This window comes from Lipotes vexillifer, unplaced genomic scaffold (genome assembly GCF_000442215.2).
Source record: "Lipotes vexillifer unplaced genomic scaffold, Lipotes_vexillifer_v1.1 scaffold83, whole genome shotgun sequence".
Lineage (NCBI taxonomy): Eukaryota > Metazoa > Chordata > Mammalia > Artiodactyla > Lipotidae > Lipotes > Lipotes vexillifer.
The window spans coordinates 643,450-666,051 of NW_006799780.1; the positions used below are offsets into that span (position 1 = coordinate 643,450).

Genomic DNA, 22,602 nt, shown 5'->3' on the forward strand with positions numbered 1-22,602 from the left:
CAGTGGTTGAGAGTCCACCTGCCAATGCAGGGGACACGGGTTCGTGCCCCGGTCCGGGAGGATCCCACATAACGCGGAGTGGCTGGGCCCGTGAGCCGTGGCCGCTGGGCCTGCGCGTCCAGGGCCTGTGCTCCATGGCGGGAGGGGCCACAGCAGGGAGAGGCCCGCGTACAGCAAAAAAAAAAAAAAAAAACTTGGCAGAAACAAAACTGAAGGGCAAAGGGGTAAAATATAGACTAAAACAGTGCCTACCCCATTACAGGCATTCAACACATGTTTACTGAATAAATAAAGGAAGAAATGAAATAATTCAGTCAATGAATTCAATAAATTCAACTTCAGACAATAGCATTGATAAAGATAACTGGTAACATTTACAGAGTATTAAGCTCAGTCCTAAACTTACACACCTTCATCCCTATTTGCAAACATATTGGCGGCAGTCCATATGCCACACACTGTGTAAAGCACATATGGCTTATAACTCACCCAACAATTCTGTAAGGTAGATCTTATCAACCCCATTTCTATAGTCAAACCCAGTACTATTTCATGATAAAAACCTGTGTTCTTAACCTCTGAACTGCAGTTTCTCAAACTTGTCACTACTGACATTTTGAACTAGGTAATTCTTTTGTTGAGGTCTTTCCTGTGCATTGAAGGATGCTCAACATCATCCCTGGCTTCTACACACTAGATGCCAATAGAAATCCAACCTTTCCCCCCACCCCCCAAATCGTGACAATCAAAAATATCTCTGGACATTGCCAAATGTCCTCTAAGGGGCAAAATCATCCCAGCAGACAAACACTGCTTAAACTAGAAGCCTAGATACAAAGTTCTTGCAAAATTAGGGGGAAATCCTTGGTTCTGATAATGTACAGATTCACAGCAGTTCTAAAACTGAAGTACTTTTACATGAAGAAATGTACAATTTAACACGCATGAATTTTTTTTTAATTCACCCTCAAAGCAGTAATTTTTTATTTATCCCATCTCCCTTCTAGCAGTGGTTCTGATGAGAAAAGTAAAGGCAAGAAATCTGAAAACTGTATACCACTTCCCCCAAATGAAAGCTTGCCAAGCACGGCAGAATTTAGTTAATCAAATTCTACAACTTATCAAATAATCGGGTTAATACATAATTGTCATATATATCACAAATGGACTAATCATTTTCCACAATTCTTTCATAATCTTTAGAATTCAAGCCTATCTGAAATAAGCCTAATTTTAAATAAGAAATATTCTTAAAAATTAGACAATAAGCCTCAACTGCAAAAATATGAGGAAGTTAAAACGGAGAAATAACGTTGCTTACAACCACCCAAGTTTTTTTTTTAACAATCAAAACAACTATTTTCTATTAAAAATAAAAGGGAATTCAACACAAATTCTATTCTTCAGTGGCATATGAAATAAATTCCAGACCTCGACACTTTTCAGGTTCCAAAATTATTTTATTCGCAATATTTCCAAATGTAAATCTCATTAGTCTGGTCAGTTATTCAGGCCCATGAAGAAAGTGTGACTATGGAACCCAAAATAGCAGCTAGGACATAATTTTTTTTACTTTTAAGCAAATTATTTTTTAAAATAATTATATCTTTTTTGGTTTTATATAAATAATCAAATTAATTTCATATTCCATGAGCAAGCATCAGTTGATGCTGGGAAGCGACACCATAACAAACCAGAAGTGTAAATCTGCAGTCACCGTTTCTTAGTCTCTACCAAACCGGATACTTTTTCTATTGAAATGAGACTGGTTTACGTGGGGAGACCAGTTAAGGGTCCTTGAGCCTGTTGCTGAACTACGTCAGTTTCAGTTTCCACACCTAGTGGAACATGGATTTACCTCTAAGGGAAAGACCCCCCGAAATCCCCCCCCCCCGGCCCCGCCTTCGCAACCCGCAGGCCCCGCCTCCGCCGGGTCTTCCTCATCCCGGCAGGAGCCTGGCTCACACAAGCCGCAGCTCCGGCAAGCAAAGCCTCTGCGGTCCCACCGACCCCGCCTTCGCAACCCGCAGGCCCCGCCTCCGCCGGGTCTTCCTCATCCCGGCAGGAGCCTGGCTCACACAAGCCGCAGCTCCGGCAAGCAAAGCCTCTGCGGTGGCAGGCAGGGTCCACCCCGGGGTTTACCTCGGCCAGTCCCTGAGGTTCTCGGCCTCCCCCGATCAGCCATCGCAACATCCGGGCAGCGACGGCGTTTCGCGGGCCTAGGCCCCAGTCAGCCCGAACTCCGCGCCAGGTTCAGCCTTTATCCTACCTCTCTGGTAGCAGCTCAATGGAGGCGCTAATACCTGCCTTCTCAGATTTGCCCAAATTACGAAGCACGAAGCAGAGCGCAACGAAGAGGGAAGACTTTTGTCCCCAAAGAGCTGCTGTACCCACCCGCAAGAGGTTTGGTTAAGAGGAGCCGCCAGGGGAGCAGCAGCAGCAGCCGAAAGCTAGGGTGTCCGCGGAGGTTCAGAGGCCCGCGCGGCACCGAGTGAGCACGCGCGGAGCGTCGCCTGATTTGCGCAGAGCCTGGGTAGTTCGAGCGGCCCCTGGTGGACACGCGGAACGCAGCAACTGGAGCCCGTCGCGCAAGTGCTTGCCAAGAATAAATAGTCCCCTCCCTTTTTAGATGGCTTTTGCATCTTTCACTTGGCAAGCTTGGGGACCAGGAAGCCTTTCCATCTAACGGCGGTTTCCTAAAGAGCTGCCTGGAGAAAGTGAACTTCAGTAGGCTTTTTCATCCGGGCTAATCCCAGTGGCACGTGTGTACACCAGAATAAATCTGGCCAGTATTTATTGTGTGCTGTAGTACAGGTATTGTGCTAAGACTTCACATAAATCCTCACAGTAACCCCATACTCCCTATTTTATAAAGAAACTGACCTCTGAAAGACTGGGTAGTTTGTCTACAGATAACAGCTAGAAAGTGGCTACACACACTGGAACCAAATATCCTAGCTCCAAAATTAGTGCTCTTAACTGTATGCTATACTGTTTCACATAATCTCCCTAAAGAATAGAAGGCACTACACATCCTCTTTTTTTGACTTTTTTTGCTGTAGTTTATTTACAATGTTTCAGGTGTACGGCAAAGTGATTCAGTTATACATATATATTCCTTTTGAGATTTTTTTTCCTTTATACAAGATATTGAACATAGTTACCTGTGCTGTTCAGGTTTTTGTTGTTTATTCAATATTTTATATATAATGGTGTATATATGTTAATCCAAAACTCCTAATTTATCCCTCCCTCCCCCTTTCCCCTTTGGTAACTGTTAGTTTTCTATGTCTGTGAGTCTATTTCTCTTTTGTAAATAAGTTTGTATCATTTTTTTAGATTCCACATATAAGTGATATATTTCCCTTTCTCTGACTTACTTAGTATGATAATCTCTAGGTCCATCCATGTTGCTGGAAATGGCATTATTTCATTCTTTTTTATGGCTAAGTAGTATTTCATTGTGTATACATACCATATCTTCTTTATCCACTCATCTGTCCATGGACATTTAGATTGCTTCCATGTTGTGGCTGTTGTAAATAGTGCTGCTATGAACATTGGGGTGCATGTGTTCAAGTTAAGAGTTTTCTCTGGATATATGCCCAGGAGTGGGGTTGCTGGATCATATGGTAGCTCTATTTTTAGTTTTTTAAGGAACCTCCATACTGTATCCATAGTGGCCGCACCAATTTACATTCTTACCAACAGTGTAGGAGTGTTCCCTTTTCTCCCCATCCTCTCCAGCATTTATTATTTGTAGACTTGGATGATGGCCATTCTAACTGCTATGATGGAATACCTCATTGTAGTTGATTTGCATTTCTCTAATCATTAGCAATGTTGAGCATCTTTTCATGTGCCTCTTGGCCATCAGTATGTCTTCTCTATAGAAATGTCTATTTAGGTTTTGATTGGGTTGTTTGAGTTTTGTGATAATGAGCTGTATGAGCTGTTTCTATATTTTGGAAATTAATCCCTTCTCGGTCACAACATTTGCAAATATTTCTCCCATTCCGTAGGTTGCATTTTCATTTTGTTTATAGTTTCCTTTGCTGTACAAAGGCTTTTAAGTTTAATTAGGTCCAGTTTATTATTGCTTTTGTTTCCACTACTCTAGGAAACAGATCCCAAAAAATATTGCTGTGATTTATGTCAAAGAGTGCTCTGCCTATGTTTTCCTCTAAGAGTTTTACAGTATCCAGTCTTACATTTAAGTTTCTAATCCATTTTTAATTTATTTTTGTATATGGTGTTAGAGAATGTTCTAATTTCATTCTTTTACATGTAGCTGTCCAGTTTTCCCAGCACCACTTATTGAAGAGACAGTCTTCTCCACTGTATATTCTTGCCTCCTTTGTTGTAGATTAACTGACCATAAGTGCATGGGTTTATTTCTGGGCTTTCTACCCTATTCCATTGATCTATGTGTCTATTTTTGTGTCTGTACCATACTGTTCTGATGACTTTGTAGTATAGTCTGAAGTCAGGAAGGGTAATTTCTCCAGCTCCATTCTTCTTTTTTAAGATTGTTTTGGCTATTTGCAGTCTTTTGTGTTCCCATACAAATTTTAAAATTTTCTGTTCCAGTTCTGTGAAAAATGCCATTAGTAATTTGACAGGGATTGCAGTCAGTCTGTAGACTGCCTTGGAAAGTATGCTCATTTTAATAATATTGATTCTTCCAATCCAAGAACACGGTATATCTTTCCATCTGTGTGTGCTGTCTTCAATTTCTTTCATCAGCATCTTATCGTTTTCAGAATACAGGTCTTTTGCCTCCTTAGATAGGTTTATTCCTAGGTATTTTATTCTTTATGATGTGATGGTAAATGGGATTATTTCCTTAATTTCTCTTTCTGATAGTTCATTGTTAGTTTATAGAAATGCAACATATTTCTGTATATTAATTTTGTATCAGGCAACTTTACCAAATTCACTGATGAGCTTTCGTAGTTTTCTGGTGGCATCTTTAGGATTTTCTATGTATAGTATCATGTCCTCTGCAAACAGTGACAGTTTTACTTCTTCCTTTCCCATCTGGACTCCTTTTCTTTCTTTTTCTTCTCTGATTGCTGTGGCTAGGACTTACAAAACTATTTTGACTAGAAGTGGCAAGAGTGGGCATCCTTGTCTTGTTCCTGATCTTAGGGGGAATACTTTCAGCTTTTCACGGTTGAGTATGATGTTAGCTGTGGGTTTGTCATATATGGCCTTTATTATGTTGAGGTATGTTCCCTCTAGGCCCATTTTTAGGAGAATTTTTATGATAAATGGATGTCAAATTTTATCAAAAGCTTTTTCTGCATCTACTGAGATGATCATATGGTTTTTACTCTATTTGTTAATGTGGTGTATCACATTGATTGACTTGTGGATACTGAAAAATACTTGCATCCCTGGGATAAATCCCACTTGATCATGGTGTATGATCATTTTAATGTGCTATTGAATTCAGTTTGCTAGCATTTGGTTGAGTATTTTTGTGTCTATTTTCATCAGTGATATTAGCCTGTAATTTCCTCCTTTTGTGATATCTTTGGTTTTGGTATGAGGGTGATGGTGGCCTCATAGAATGAGTTTGGAAGTGTTCCTTACACTGCAATTTTTTGGAATAGTTTCAAAAAGGATAGGTGTTAACTATTCTTTAAATGTTTGGTAGAATTCACCTGTGAAGCCATCTGGTCCTGGACTTTTCTTTGTTGGGAGTTTACTGAATCAATTTCAGTACTGGTAATTGTTCTGTTCATATTTTCTATTTCTTCCTGGTTCAGTCCAGGGAGATTGTACCTTTCTAAGAATGTGTCCATTTCTTCTACATTGTCCATTTTATTGTTGTATAAATTGGTGCTCATAGTAGTCTCCTATGATGATGCTTTGTATTTCTGTGGTGTTGGTTATAACCTCTTATTCATTTTTTTATTTTATTGAGGTATAGTTGATTTACAATGTTGTGGTAATTTTTACTGTACACCACAGTGATTCAGTTTTATACACACACACACACACACACACACACACACACTTTTTCATATTCTTTTCCATTATGGTTTATCACAGGATATTGAATATAGTTCCCTATGCTATACAGTCAAACCTTGTTGTTTATCCATTCTACACATAATAGTTTGCATCTACTAATCCCAAGCTCCCAATCCATCCCTCCCCAACCCCTCTCCCCCTTGGCAACCACAAGTCTGTTCTCTATATCTGTAGGTCTCTTTCTATTTTGTAGATAAGTTCATTTGTGTCATATTTTAGATTCCACGTGTAAGTGATATCATATGGTATTTGTTTTTCTGACTTACTTCACTTAGTATGATCATCTCTAGGTCCATCCATGTTGCTGCACATGGCATTATCCATTTTCATTTCCAATTTTACTGATTTGGGCCTTCTCCCTTTTTTTCTTGATAAGTCTAGCTAAAGGTTTATCAATTTTGTTTATCTTTCAAATAACCACCTTTTAGTTTTATTAATATTTTCTATTCCTTTTTAGTCTTCATTTCATTTATTTTTTCTCTGATCTCTTTCATTTCTTTCCTTCTACTAACTTTGGTTTTGTTTGTTCTTCCTTCTATATTTGCTCATATTCTCTATTTTGACTACTAGATTTCCAAAGGTACTCAAAGGGCTGTGGTTCTCTACTCTGGTTGCATATCAGAATTACTGGGTAGCTTCTGAAAATATATATATTCCTGGTTTCCACCCCAGACTTATTAAAATAATGTCTATGGTTAGAACATAGAAATCAGGGTTTGGGGAAAGTTCCTCAGGTTATTCTCATGAGTAGCAAGGGTTGAGAATCACTGGTCTAGGGACTACATATGTCAGTAAAAGTTCACATATATATTTCTGTACGTGATTGTTAGATTCAAATAAAGGTGCTAGCAGTAAATTCTTATAGAGAACCTACCACAAGTGTCCCAACCAATGCATGAACTCAATAAACATTACTGGTCACAGATTCACTAGAGATGCAAAAAGGAATCATATAAAATTGCTGCCCTTTAAGATCAAGGCAGAATGTACTACACACCAATAAGAGAAGGCCATACACTCTAAGGTATGTTAGTTATGCGCACCTACCCAATCTAACTGACAGTTCTTAGAGAACTAGGATCTCCCATGATTCATCTCTGTATTCACTTTGAGTGCACTTGATGAAGGGAACACTCCCTAGGGTCAAAAGAAGGTTGCCTTCAGTGTGCTACTCCCAAATTGGAGTCTGCACGCATTTGAAGACAAGACCAAAACAGACTAGCCCTAGGAAAAGGGGGATATAAGATAAGTTAAAAAAAAAACAAAACAAAACCCAAGAACACCAAAATTTTAGTCCTGGATGGACAATCTTCAAGTGAGGCAACATGGCTTCCCTGGTAGCCTAAATTTTATTCTTCTGATTTACCACATTCTTTGAGGGTTTGTCCACTGCCTCATTACTGTGATCTAAGGAATACTCTTCTGATCATTAAAGCACTAGTTCAGGGAAGAACAATTCCTCCCTTGCTTCCTTTTAGGACAACTGAGAAAAACTTTATAAAAGAGTATATCAGAGTAAGCTTAGGAAAGCTGAAAGAGTGGGAAGCACTAAGAATCCATCTCTCCACCTAGACAACTATACTGGTAGAAACTGTGTGAACTATTTTGGAACTCTGAAATCTATTAAAAAGCTTGCAGCAAAAGGGCAGACAGCAGAAGCAAGAAGAACTACAAACCTGCAGCCTGTGGAACAAAAACCACATTCACAGAAAGACAGACAGGATGAAAAAGCAGAGGGCTATGTACCAGAAGAAGGAACAAGATTAAAAACCCAGAAAAACGACTAAATGAAGTGGAGATAGGCAACCTTCCAGAAAAAGAATTCAGAATAATGAGAGTGAAAATGATCCAGGACCTCAGAAAAACAATGGAGGCAAAGATAGAGAAGATGCAAGAAATGTTTAACAAAGACTTACAAAAATTAAACAACAAACACCTAAAAGAATTAAAGAACAAAAAAACACAGGTGAACAATACAATAACTTAAATGAAAACTACACTAGAAGGAATCAATACCAGAATAACTGAGGCAGAAGAACGGATAAGTAACCTGGAAGACAGAATGGTGGAATTCACTGCTGCAGAACAGAATAAAGAAAGAAGAATAAAAAGAAATGAAGACAGCCTAAGAGACCTCTGGGACAACATTAAACACAACAATATTCACATTATAGGGGTCCCAGAAGGAGAAGAGAGAGAGAAAGGACCCAAGAAAATATTTGAAAGAGATTATAGTGAAAAACTTCCCTAACATGGGAAAGGAAATGGCCACCCAAGTCCAGGAAGCACAGAGAGCCCCAGGCTGGATAAACCAAAGGAGAAACGCCAAAACACACAGTAATCAAATTGACAAAAATTAAAGACAAAAAAAATTATTGAAAGCAGCAAGGGAAAAACGACAAATAACATACAAGGGAACTCCCATAAGGTTAACAGCTGATTTCTCAGCAGAAATTCGACAAGCCAAAAGCTAGTGGCATGATGTATTTAAAGTGATAAAATGGAAGAAACTACAACCAAGATTACTCTACCTGGCAGGGATCTCAGTCAGATTCAATGGAGAAAAAAAAGCTTCACAGACAAGAAAAAGCTAAGAGAATTCAGCACCACCAAACCAGCTCTACAACAAATGCTAAAGGAAATTATCTAAGTGGGAAACACAAGACAAAAAAAGAACCTACAAAAACAAACCCATAACAATTAAGAAAATGGTAATAAGAGGATACATATAGATAAGTACCTTAAACGGGAATGGATTAAATGCTCCAACCAAAAGACACAGGCTCGCTGAATGTATACAAAAAAAAGATCCATATACATGCTGTCTACAAGAGACCCACTTCACACCTAGGGACACAGACCGAAAGTGAGGGGATGGAAAAAGATATTCCATGCAAATGTAAATCAAAAGAAAGCTAGAGTAGCAATACTCATATCAGATAAAATAGACTTTAAAATAAAGAATGTTACAAGAGACAAGGAAAGACACTACATAATGATCAAGGGAACAATCCAAGAAGAAGACATAACAATTATAAATATATCTGCACCCAACACAGGAGCACCTCAATACATAGGACACCTGCTAACAGCTATAAAAGAGGAAATCGACAGTAACACAATAAGAGTGGGGGATTTTAACACCTCACTTACACTAATGGACAGATCATCCAAACAGAAAATTAATAAGGAAACACAAGCTTTAAAGGACACAATAGACCAAAAAGATTTAATTGATATTTATAGGACACTGCATCCAAAAACAGCAGATTACACACAGAACATTCTCCAGTATAGATCACATCTTGGTTCACAAATTAAGATGCAGTAAATTTAAGAAAATTGAAACCATATCAAGCATCTTTTCTTACTACAACACTCTGAGATTAGAAATCAATTACAGGGAAAAAAATGTAAAAAACACAGACACATGGAGGCTAAACAATACGTTACTAAATAACCAAGAGATAACTGAGGAAATCAAACAATACCTAGAGACAAATGACAATGAAAACATGACATTCCAAAACCTATGGGATGCAGCAAAAGCAGTTCTAACAGGGAAGTTCATAGCAATACAAGCCTACCTCAAGAAACAAGACAAATCTCAAATAAAGAATCTAACCTTACACCTAAAGGAACTAGAGAAAGAAGAACAAACAAAACCCAAAGTTAGTAGAAGGAAAGAAATCATAAAGATCAGAGCAGAAATAAATTAAACAGAAACAAAGAAAACAATAGCCAATATCAATAAAACTAAAAGTTGGTTCTTCGAGAAGATAAACAAAATTGATAGTCCTTTAGCCAGACTCATCAAGAAAAAGAGAGAGAGGACTCAAATCAATAAAATTAGAAATGAAAAAGGATAAGTTACAACAGATACTGTAGAAACACAAAGCATCCTAAGAGACTACAACAAGCAACTCTATGCCAATAAAATGGACAACCTGGAAGAAATGGATAAATTCTTTAAAAGGTATAACCTTCCAAGACTGAACCAGGAAGAAACAAAATATGAACAGACCAATCACAAGTAATGAAATTGAAACTGTGATTAAAAATCTTCCAACAAACAGAAGTGGAGGACCAGATGGCTTCACGGGTAAATTATATCAAACATTTAGAGAAGAGCTAACACCCATTCTATTCAAACTCTTCCAAAAAACTGCAGAGGAAAAAACACTCCCAAACTCATTCTATGAGGCCACCCTCACCCTGATACTAAAACCAGACAAAACTACTACAGAAAAATAAAATTACAGACCAATATCACTCATGAATATAGATGCAAAAATCCTCAACAAAATACTAGCAAACAGAATCCAACAACACATTAAAAGGATCATACACCATGATCAAATGGGATTTGTCCCTGGGATGCAAGGATTCTTCAATATATGCAAATCAATCAATGTGATACACCATATGAACAAACTGAAGAATAAAAACCATATGATCATCTCAATAGACGAAGAAAAAGCTTCTGACAAAATTCAGTACTCATTTATGATAAAAACTCTTCAGAAAGTGGGCGTAGAGGGAACCTACCTCAACATAATAAAGACCATAGATGACAAACCCACAGCAAACATTCTCAATGGTGAAAAACTGAAAGCATTTCCTCTAAGATCAGGAACAAGACAAGGATATCCACTCTCACCACTATTATTCAACACAGTTTTGGAAGTCTTAGCCATGGCAATCAGAGAAGAAAAACATATAAAAGGAATACAACTTGGAAAGGAAGAAGTAAAACTATCACTGTCTGCAGAGGACATGATACTATATGTAGAGAATCCTAACGATGCCACCAGAAAACTACTAGAGCTAACCAATGAATCTGGTAAAGTTGCAGGATACAAAATTAATGCACAGAAATCTCTTGCATTCCTGTATACTGATGAAAAATCTGAAAGAGAAATTAAGGAAACACTCCCATTTACCACAAAAAGAATAAAATACCTAGGAATAAACCTACCTAGGGAGACAAAAGACCTGTATGCAGAAAACTGTAAGACACTGATGAAAGAAATTAAAGATGGAACAGATGGAGAGATATACCATGTTCTTGGATTGGAAGGATCAATATTGTGAAAATGACTATACTACCCAAAGCAATCTACAGATTCAATGCAATCCCTATCAAATTACCAATGGCAGATTTTATGGAACTAGAACAAAAAAATCTTAAAATTTGTATAGAGACACAAAAGAACCTGAATAGCCAAAGCAGTCTTGAGGGAAAAAAAACGGAGCTGAAGGAATCAGACTCCCTGACTTCAGACTATACTACAAAGCTACAGTAATCAAGACAATATGGTATTGGCACAAAAATAGAAACATAGATCAATGGAACAAGATAGAGAGCCCAGAGATAAACCCACACACCTATGGTCACCTTATTTTTGATAAAGGAGGCAAGGATATACAATGGAGAAAAGACAATCTCTTCAGTAAGTGGTGCTGGGAAAACTGGAAAGCTACATGTAAAAGAATGCGATTAGAACACTCCCTAACACCATACACAAAAATAAACTCAAAATGGGCTTCCCTGGTGGCACAGTGGTTGACCATCCACCTGCCGATGCAGGGGACACGGGTTCGTGCCCCGGTCCGGGAAGATCCCACATGCCACGGAGCGGCTGGGCCTGTGAGCCATGGCCGCTGGGCCTGTGCATCCGGAGCCTGTGCTCCACAATGGGAGAGGCCACAACAGTGAGAGGCCCACATACTGCATGCATGCATGCATGCATGAATGAAGGAATAAATAAATAAATAACTCAAAATGGATTCGAGACCTAAATGTAAGACCAGACACTATAAAACTCTTAGAGAAAAACAAAGGAAGAACACTCTTTGACATAAATCACGGCAAGATCTTTTTTGATCCATCTCCTAGAGTAATGGAAATTAAAAGAAAAATGAACAAATGGGACCTAATGAAACTTAAAAGCTTTTGCACAGCAAAGGAAGCCATAAACAAGACAAAAAGACAAACCTCAGCATGGGAGAAAATATTTGCAAATGAATCAACGGACAAAGGACTTATCTTCCAAATATATAAGCAGCTCATGTAGCTCAATATTAAAAAAACAAACAACCTGATCAAAAAGTGGACAGAAGACTTAAAGAGACATTTCTCCAAAGAAGACATACAGATCGCAAAGAAGCACATGAAAAGATGCTCAATCACTCATCATTAGAGAAATGCAAATCAAAACTACAATGAGGTATCACCTCACACCAGTTAGAATGGGCATCATCAGAAAATCTACAAACAACAAATGCTGGAGAGGGTGTGGAGAAAAGGGAAACCTCTTGCACCATTGGTGGGAATGTAAACTGATAGAGTCACTACAGAGAACAGTATGGAGGTTCCTTAAAACACTGAAAATAGAATTACCATATTACCCAGCAATCCCACTACTGGGCATATACCCAGAGAAAACCATAAATCAAAAAGACACATGCACCCCAACGTTCACTGCAGCACTATTTACAATAGCCAGGTCATGGAAGCAACCTAAACGTCCATCAACAGACGAATGGATAAAGAAAATATGGTACATATATAAAATGGAATATTACTCAGCCCTAAAAAGAAACGAAATTGGGTCATCTGTAGAGACATGGATGGATCTAGAGACTGTCATACAGAGTGAAATAGGTCAGAAAGAGAAAATTAAATATCGTATATTAACACATATATGTGAAACTAGAAAAATGATACAGAAGAACCGGTCTTCAGGGCAGAAATTGAGACACAAATGTAGAGAACAAACGTATGGACACCAAGGGGGGAAAGTGGCGGGGGGGTGGGAGTGTGATGAATTGGGAGATTGGGATTGACATGCATACACTGATGTGTATATAATGGATGACTAATAAGAACCTGCTGTATAAAAAATAAATAAAATTCAAAAGCAAAAAAAGTTTGCAGCTTCCATGGGAAATTTTGGCTAGCACAGAGTCTGGCCACCACTGTTTGAACCCACCTTGACAGAAACTGCCTCCAGGAGATTTAAAGGAACAGCACACATTTGAGTTTTTTTGCCTGACCTTTTCCCCCTTTTGAGACATTTCCCCATTTGAGAGGAGTTTAGTAAGCTACCACACACGCCCAGGGAAAGACAGAGGCTCAAAAAAGACCTGAAGAGACCTTGAAGCTTTCATCGCAAGTTAATCCCCACCACACAAACACCTTTGAAGAATTAAAAAAGACAGAAAATTCCTGGTAAGAGGGAGAATCTGATTTCCAGAGTTAACATATTGAAAAATTCAAATATGCAGTTTAAAAAACAATCACAGGCATACAAAATATCAGGAAAGTATGGCTCATTCAAAGGAACAAAATTAACTGACAGAAATTGACCCTGAGAAAGCCCAGACATTCGACTTACTAGACAAAGACTTTTTAAAAACTGCCTTAAAAAAAACAACAACAAAACTGTTTTACAGAGGCTCAAAGAGCAAAAGGAAGACATGGTCAAAAACAGGAAAACAATATATAAACAAAATGAGAATATCAATAAAAACAAGACGTAAAAAGGAATCAAAAGAAATTCTGAGGCTGAAAAATACAACTGAAGTGGAAAATTCACTGGAGAGGTTCAAAAGCAGATTTTACCAGACAGAAGAAAGAAGTAGTGAAGACAGGACAATTGAAATTAGTAACTTTGTGGAACAGAAAGAAAAAAGGATAAAGAAAAGTAAACAGAGCCTAAGGGACCTGCGGAACACCGTCAAGTGGATCAACATATGAACTGTAATAGTCCCAGAATTCTGGTAAAGAAAAAGAGAAAAGCATAGAAAGAATATTTGAAGAAATAATGGCTGAAAACTTCCCAATTTTGATGGAAGACATAAATCTACAAATCCAATAAGCTCACTGACCTCTAAGTATAGGCATGCAATGGAATAGTATTCAGCCATAAGAAGGAATGAAATGTTTGTATTTCTACAACATGATGTACTTTGAAAACATCACACTGATATAAGCCAGACACAGAAGGACAAATATTGTATGATTCTATTTATATGAAGTACTTAGAATAGACACATTCTTATAGAGAAAATGTGGAATAAAAGTTACCAGCGGCTGGTATCAGGGGCTGGTACCAGGGGCTGGGAAGGGAGAATTGAGAGTTATTGTTTAATGGATACAGAATTTATGTTGAGAATGGTAAAAAAAATTTTTAAAGCTTGAGGTATAGATAACGGTGATCATTATACTACATTGTGAATGTATTTAATGCCACTGAATTGTACACTTACAAATGGCTAAAATGATAAATAGTATGTAATGTTTATTTTACCAGGGGGAAAAAAACAAATAGTATAATGGAACAGAATTTGGAATCCAGAAATAGAACTATACACACACACACACACACACACACACACATATGAAAACCAATTTTTTACAAAGGTATAAAGTCAATGGAGAAAAGATATCTTTTCAATAAATGGTGTTAAAAATTTTACATACATACTCAAATAAATAAACTTCAATCTGCATCTCACTCCATATACAAAATTCAACATGTATCACAGACATAAATGTAAAATCTAAAACTATAAAAGTTCTAGAATAAAACATAGAAAAAAATTTTGTGACCCTGAATTAGGCAAAGATTTCTTAGTTATGGCTTCAAAAGCATGACACTGTACTTCATCAAAATTAATTAACATTTCTGCTCTTCAGAAAACACTATTAAGAGAATTAAAAGATAAGCCATAAACTGAAGGAAATACTTATAAATCAGTATCTGATGAAGAGTATATACCCAAAACATAAATTCTCAAAACATAATAGGGGTCCAATTTTGGGTAAGATGGATTAAACACACAATACCTTTTCTCTCCAAGTGAACACTATAAAACTTGGGATACTACAGCTATTTGAGGATCAGAGAAAAAGTAGGGGGGGAAATAAAATTCAAAACACTACCAACTTAGCATTTCTTTTTCCTCCAGTAACTCCCACCCCCAGCCTAAATCCAATGCAGCCTCAAATCTAGAAATGGGCATAGTCAGGGAGACAGAGAAAGATGCAGGGAAAGCTCTCAATTTCTGGCTAGAAGAGTCAGAAAAGGAACCCTTAAAGTTCAGAGAAAATGGAAGCATCCCTGGGGTGTAGAAGGGTTTGCTCCTTTTTCTCCATTCTCTCATACCATAGACTCCAAGATAGCCAATAGCAATGGTGGCAGCAGCAACAGTGGCTAACAACAGGAGACTGCAGGAGCCAAAACTCTAAAGGAAAACAAACAAACACTTCCTCTTCATGTGATGGAGTTAAGGCAGCAAGATAGTAGATCCAAAGCCTGTATTTTTTTTCTCCCTCTGTCTACCTCCCATCAGTTGGCACCAGAGGTGGAACAACTGTGGAAATACGTGGTTTCTAATCAGAGATCCAAAAGGGGGAGCCCCAAAGAACCAGAAAGCACTGAAAAACATAGTGGAAAGGGGAAAAGAGCCACATAAAGTTTTATATTAACTCCTGAGCTCACTCCTCTCACCTGAATATGCATGGATCTTATCCTAATTAGCATACTAAAGACACTGAGAACTAAGCTAACAGATAAAATTTCACTCAGGTCCAAGGCTAACTACTCAGTGGCACACAGGGTACAAATTCGAATACTACTGCTAAGGCTTTAAAACTGAACCAACATTGGAACCACAGTCACAGGAGAAAGGTTGGAACATGCCAGGTTAACTGCTTACTAAAATAAAAATACCAACATTCCCTAGAGGACTTTTAACACAGCTTCTTAGTGTCATACAACAAAGGTGCAGAAATTCAATCTGAGATTACTTGGCATATGAAAAACTACAAAAACCTCAACCCACGTGGGAAAACATATTCAAAGATGACAATGACAAGATGATACAAACACTGGAATTATCTGACAAAGACTCCGAAGAACTACTATAAAACTGCTCAAATGGCAACTCTGAACACTCCTGAAACAAATGTTAAAATGGAAAGTATCACAAAGAAACACAATATATAAAATGGAAGAACCAAATGGAAATTTTAGAATTAAAAATACAGTAATCAAAATTAAAAACTCACTGGATGAACTCAAAAGCAGAATAAAGATGACAGAGAAAAATGTCAGTGAATTTGAATGGAGAAAATCAGTAAAACCAAAATCTGGGTTTTTTTTAAAAGATCAATAAAATTGATAAACCTCTAGCAAGACTGACCAAAAAAACAAAAAAAAGAGAAAAAACCCCCCACAAATTAGCAATAAAGGAATGAAAAAGGGGATATCACTATAAACCCTATAAACATTAAAAGGATAGACATTAAAAAGATAATAAAAAAAATTATAAACAATTCTACAAACATAAATTTAACAACTTCAACACAGTAGACTAATTTCTCAAATATCACAAACTACCCAAACTCACTCTAGCTCAAATAAATAAATAGTCCTGTAACCATTAATAATGCTGAATTCATAGTTTAAAATGTTCTGAAAAAAACCTTCCAGGTCTAGGTGGCAAATACTAATGAAAATCCCAGGAATATTTCCTACAGATGGGCAAGCTGCTTTTAAAATTTATAAAGAAGGACAAACGAACTAGAACACATTGTGAGACACTGTTAGGAACTGAGAAGGATACTCACAATTTTTTAAATTGAACATTATAGTACCTGATCTCAAGGAAGTTACAGTAGACTTTAGATTAGCACTGAGGAGATTCCTGCATGTTAGTTATTAGTAAATGAAGGGTAACAGATGATGACATACAAATTAGTACTGAGTAAACTCAAGGAGTAAGTTTTACTAGAATCTGATTTTAAAATCATCAGAGTTCTCGAGATTGGTTACACAACAATGTGAAGGAACTTAACACTACTTCACTGTACATTTCAACTTGGTTCAGATAGTTAAGTATTATATTATGTGTACTTTACCACAATAAAAAATAAAAATAGGCAATGACATCATCAGCATGGCAAAATAAAGAGTTTTCTACCATCTTTCCCCCAAAGAACAGTGACTCAGACAATCACCCATGGAGGAGAGCACCTTTGTGGAAGTCTGGGAGTCCAGCAGAGAAGATGCAGTATACTGCTGAAGCAAAAAAAATCCAAGATTGAATACACACAAGAGGGTAAAATACTGACATGTGCTGTGCAACTAGGGGCTGGGGAGTGGCTGGGAGGACAGCACCAGGAACATGGATCCTATTAACTGCTCCACAAACTTGATCAGGAAGCCTGCCAAGGAGCTGCTGGGGAGGCCTCACCTGTAGATCCCCCAACTGGCCGAAAGGCCCTCCCAATGCTCCACACACCTCACTCACACCTCATGACTGGCTATCTACATATGTCCCTGATGGTGGTGGGAGCCTTTTTAGTGCTAATGTACAGAAAGCCAGCCTGACTGCAGGACTGGGAGAAAGCACACAAACTTGAACAATCAGCATTGCCCTAGGGAAAGTAAACAGAACACTGATAGCACACAGCCTGGCTTTGCAGGATAGAGAGCAGCATACAATCTAGAAAATCCCCCCAACCCAAGAGAAAACAAGTGTGAAGCATAAATATACACAGCAAGGGTCTGGGAAAGCTGTCCTCCAGAAATGAAGGAAAAATAAACTTTCCCATTCATTCAAAGTCTGAGGGAGTTCATCACCACTATACCTGCCTTACCAAAAGTGCTGAAAGGAGTTCTTCAAGCTGAAATGAAACAGGAAATTAGTTTTCCTAATTTCACTAATTAGTAACAGAAAAACAGAGAAAAGTATAAAACACACTGGTAAATGCAAATATATAGTCAAATTCAGCACACTACTGTAATATGGTAGTGTGTTAATCACCTGACTCTAAACAAAAGACAAACGTACTAAAAACAACTATAGCTATAATAATTTGTTAATGGAAGCATAATATAAAATGATGTAAATTGTGACACCAAAAACAAAATGTGGGAGTGGTAAAAGGGTAAAGTTCTGTGTGCTGTTGAAGTTAAGTTCTTATCAGTTTAAAAAAGACTTATACCTATAGGATGTTTTATGTAAGCCTCATGGTAACCACAAAACAAAAACCTACAGTAGATACACAATGATAAAGAGAAGGAAATCAAAGAAAAAGATGTACGGAAAATCACAAAGACAGCAAAAAGGAAGAAAGGAAAAGGCATTTGTAAGATCTTTCCTATCAATAATTACTTTAAATGTAAATGGACTAAGTTCTCCACTCAAAAGGCATAGAGTGACTAAACAGGTTTTTAGGAAACAAACAAACAAACGCAAGTATCCTCAGCCAACAAAAGACTCACTTCAGCTTTAAAGACACACAGACTCAAAGTGAAGACATAGAAAAAGATAGTCAATGCAACAGGAAACCAAAAGAGCCAAGAGTAGTCATACTTATATCAGATAAAACAGGTTTTAAGTCAAAAACTAACAAGAGACAAAGAAGGTCATTATATAATAATAAAGGGGTCAATTCATCAAGAGGATATAACAATTATAAATATGTATGCACACAAATTGGAGAACTTAAATATATTAAGCAAATACTAACAGATCTTAAGGGAGAAAGTAGACTATACATACAATAACACTAAGGGATTTCAATACTCCACTTTCAACATGTCATCCAGTTAACAAATCAACAAGGAAACACTGGACCTGAATTATAGTTTATCAATAGGCATAACAGACATATACAGAACATTCCATCCAACAGCAGTTGAATACACATTCTTCTCAAGTGTACACAAAACATTCTCCAGGATAGATCATACATTAGGTCACAAAACAAGTCTTGGCAAATTTAACAACACTGAATTTGCAAATATGATTAAAATCATACCAAGATGGGTTTCCCTGGTGGCACAGTGGTTAAGAATCCGCCTGCAAACTCAGGGGACATGGGTTCAAGCCCTGGTCCAGGAAGATCCCACATGCCATGGAGCAACTAAGCCCACGCGTCACTACTGAGCCTGTGCTACAGAGCCCACAAGCCACAACTACTGAGCCCGCATACAGCGCACCTAGAGCCCAGGCTCTGCAACAAGAGAAGCTACCGCATTGAGAAGCCTGTGCACCGCAACAAAGAGTATCCCCCATTCAACGCAACTAGAGAAAGCCTGTGCACAGCAACAAAGACCCAATGCAGCCATAAATAAATTAAATAAATGAATAAGTAAGTAAATAGATTTATATTAAAAATAGAATTTGCCTGCCAATGAAGGGGACATGGGTTTGAGCACTGGTCTGGGAAGATCCCACATGCCATGGAGCAACTAAGCCCATGCGCCACAACTACTGAGCCTGCGCTCTAGAGCCGAGCCACAACTACCGAGCCCATGTGCCGCAACTACTGAAGCCTGCATACCTAGAGCCCATGCTCCACAAAAGAAGCCACCGCAATGAGAAGCCCACGCACCACAACAAAGAGTAGCACCCGCTCACCACAAGTAGAGAAAGTCACGCACAGCAATGAAGAACCAAAGCAGCCAAAAATAAATAAATTTACTTTTTTTTAAAAAATCATACCTGGCTTCCCTGGTGGCGCAGAGGTTGAGAGTCCACCTGATGATGCAGGGGACACGGGTTTGTGCCCCGGTCCGGGAAGATCCCACATGCCACGGAGCGGCTGGGCCTCTGAAACATGGCCACTGAGCCTGCAAGTCTGGAGCCTGTGCTCCGCAACGGGAGAGGCCACAACAGTGAGAGGCCTGTGTACCGAAAAAAAAAAAAAAAATCATACCAAGTATCTTTTCTGACCACGATACTAAGAAACTAGAAACAAGAACAGGATATAAACTGCAAACTTCACAAGTATGTGGAAATTAAACAACACACACCTGAATAAACAATAGGTCAACAAAGAAAGCAAAAATGAAATTTAAAAATATCTGGAAGCAAAGGAAAAAGTAAGCATCAAACCAAAACTTATGAAATGGAGCAAAAGCTGTTCTAAGAAGGAACTTTATAGTAGTAAACACAAATATTTAAAAAAGAAAGATGATGATACTATAAAGCTACAGTAATCAAAACAGTATGGTATTGGTGCAAAGACAGATTTATAGATCAATGGAACAGGACAGAAAGCCCAGAAATAAACCCATGCACCTACGGTCAATTAATCTATGACAGACAAGGCGAGAATATACAATGGAGAAAAGACAGGCTCTTCAATAAGTGGTGCTGGGAAAACTAGACAGCTACATGTAAAAGAATGAAATTAGAACATTCTCTAACACCATACACAAAAAATAAACTCAAAATGGATTAAAGACCTAAATGTAAGACCAGAAACTATAAAACTCTTAGAGGAAAATACAGGCAGAACACTCTTTGACATAAATCGCAGAAATATATTTTTGGATCCACCTCCTCAATCAATGAAAATAAAAACAAAAATAAACAAATGGGACTGAATTACACTTAAAAGCTTTTGCACAGCAAAGGAAACCATAAACAAAACAAAAAGACAACCTACAAATTGGGAGAAAATACTTGCAAATGATGCAACAAACAAGGGATTAACCTCCAAAATATACAAGCAGCTCATACAGCTCAATATCAAAACAAACCAACAAACCAACAACCACAAACACTGCAATTAAAAAATGGGCAGAAGATCTAAACAGAGATTTCTCAAGGAAGACATACAGATGGCCAAAAAGCACATGAAAAGACGCTCAACATTGCTAATGATTACAGAAATGTAAATCAAAACTACAATGAGGTATCACCTCACAACTGTCAGAACAGCCACATCAAAATGTCTACAGGCACAGTGGTTAAGAATCTGCCTGCCAATGCAGGGGACACGGGTTCGAGCCCTGGTCTAGGCAGATCCCACATGCCATGGAACAACTAAGCCCATGAGCCACAACTACTGAGCCTGTGCTCTAGAGCCTGCGAGCCACAACTACTGAGCCCACGTGCCACAACTACTGAAGCCCATGTGCCTAGAGCCCGTGCTCTGCAATGAGAAGCCACTGCAATGAGTAGCCTGCACACCTCAACAAACAGTAACCCCTGCTCGCTGCAATTAAAGAAAGTCCACACACAGCAAAGAAGACCCAACACAGCCAAAAATAATTTAATTAATTAAAAAAAATTATTTTAAAAAGTCTACAAATAATAAATGCTGGAGAGGCTGTGGAGAAAAGGGAACACTCTTACACTGTTGGTGGGAATGTAAATTGGTACAGCCACTATGTTAAACAGTATGGAGGTTCCTTAAAAAACAAAAAATACAGCTACCATATGATCCAGCAATCCCACTCCTGAGCATATATGGGGATAAAATTCTAACTCGAAAAGACACATGCACCCCAATGTTCATAGCAGCACTATTTACAACAGCCAAGACATGGAAACAACCTAAATGTCCATCGACAGATGTATGGATAAAGAAGATGTGGTACATATTATACAATGGAATATTACTCAGCCATAAAAAAGAATGAGACAGTGCCATTTGCAGCTACATGGATGCAACTAGAGATTATCATATTAAACGAATTAAGTCAGAGAAAGACAAATATCATATGATATCACTTATACGTGGAATCTACAAAAAGGATACAAATGAACTTATTTACAAAACAGAAACAGACACACAGACTTAGAAAACAAACTTATAGTTAGCAGAGGAAAGGTGGTGGGGGAAGGACAAATTAGGAGGTTGGGATTAACATATATACACTATGATACATAAAACAGATAATTAACAAGGACCTACTGTATAGCACAGGGAACTCTACTCGGTACTCTGTAATAACCTGTATGGGAAAAGAATCTGAAAAAAGAACAGATATACATATATATATAACTACATCACTTTGCTGTACACCTGAAACTTAACAACAACACTGTAAATCAACTACACTCCAATATAAAATAAAAATTAACAAAAAAGAAAGAAAAGATCTCAAATAAACAGCCTAACTTTACACCTCAAAGAACTAGACAAAAAAAGAATAAACTAAGCCCAAATTTCGTAAAAGGAAGGAAATAACAAAGATAAGAACAGAGATTAATGAAACAGAAACCAGAAAAACAACAGAAAAGATCTATGTAACTAAGAGTTGGTTTTTGGAAAAGAAACAAAATTAACAACTTTTATCTAGACTAATAAAAAAACAGAGAGGAGTCAAAGAAAATCAGAAGTAAAAGAGAAACTATTACAACTGATACCACATTAATACAAAGGATCACAAGAGACTGCTATGAACAGTTATATGCCAACAAATTGGATAATCTAGAATAAATAGGAAAAGTCCTAGAAACCTCCCAAAAGAGAAAAGCCCAGGACCAAATGGTTTCACTGGTGAATTCTATCAAAGAGTTGAAGAAGAATTGATAGCAATCCTTCTCACACTCTTCCAAAAAACTGAAGAGGAGGGAACATTCCCAAACACATTTTATGAGGCCAGCATTACCCTGATACCAAAGCCAGATAAAGTCACTGCAAGAAAACTACAGACCAGCATCCCTGATTGCCACAGATGCAAAAATTCTCATCAAAATATCAACAAACAAAATTCAACAGCACAATAAAAGGAACACATACCA

The 22,602-nt window shown here is 37.8% G+C and overlaps 1 protein-coding gene across 1 annotated transcript in view; it reads right to left on the reverse strand.

The window, feature by feature from the left end:
* The window catches only part of WDR41 (WD repeat domain 41), a 43,598-nt gene extending 41,405 nt beyond the window's left edge, over positions 1-2,193 (reverse strand). The window contains 1 exon segment of the mRNA XM_007471956.1: positions 2,143-2,193. Coding sequence (XP_007472018.1) covers positions 2,143-2,193 — 51 coding nt within the window.
* Positions 2,194-22,602: the final 20,409 nt, after the last annotated feature.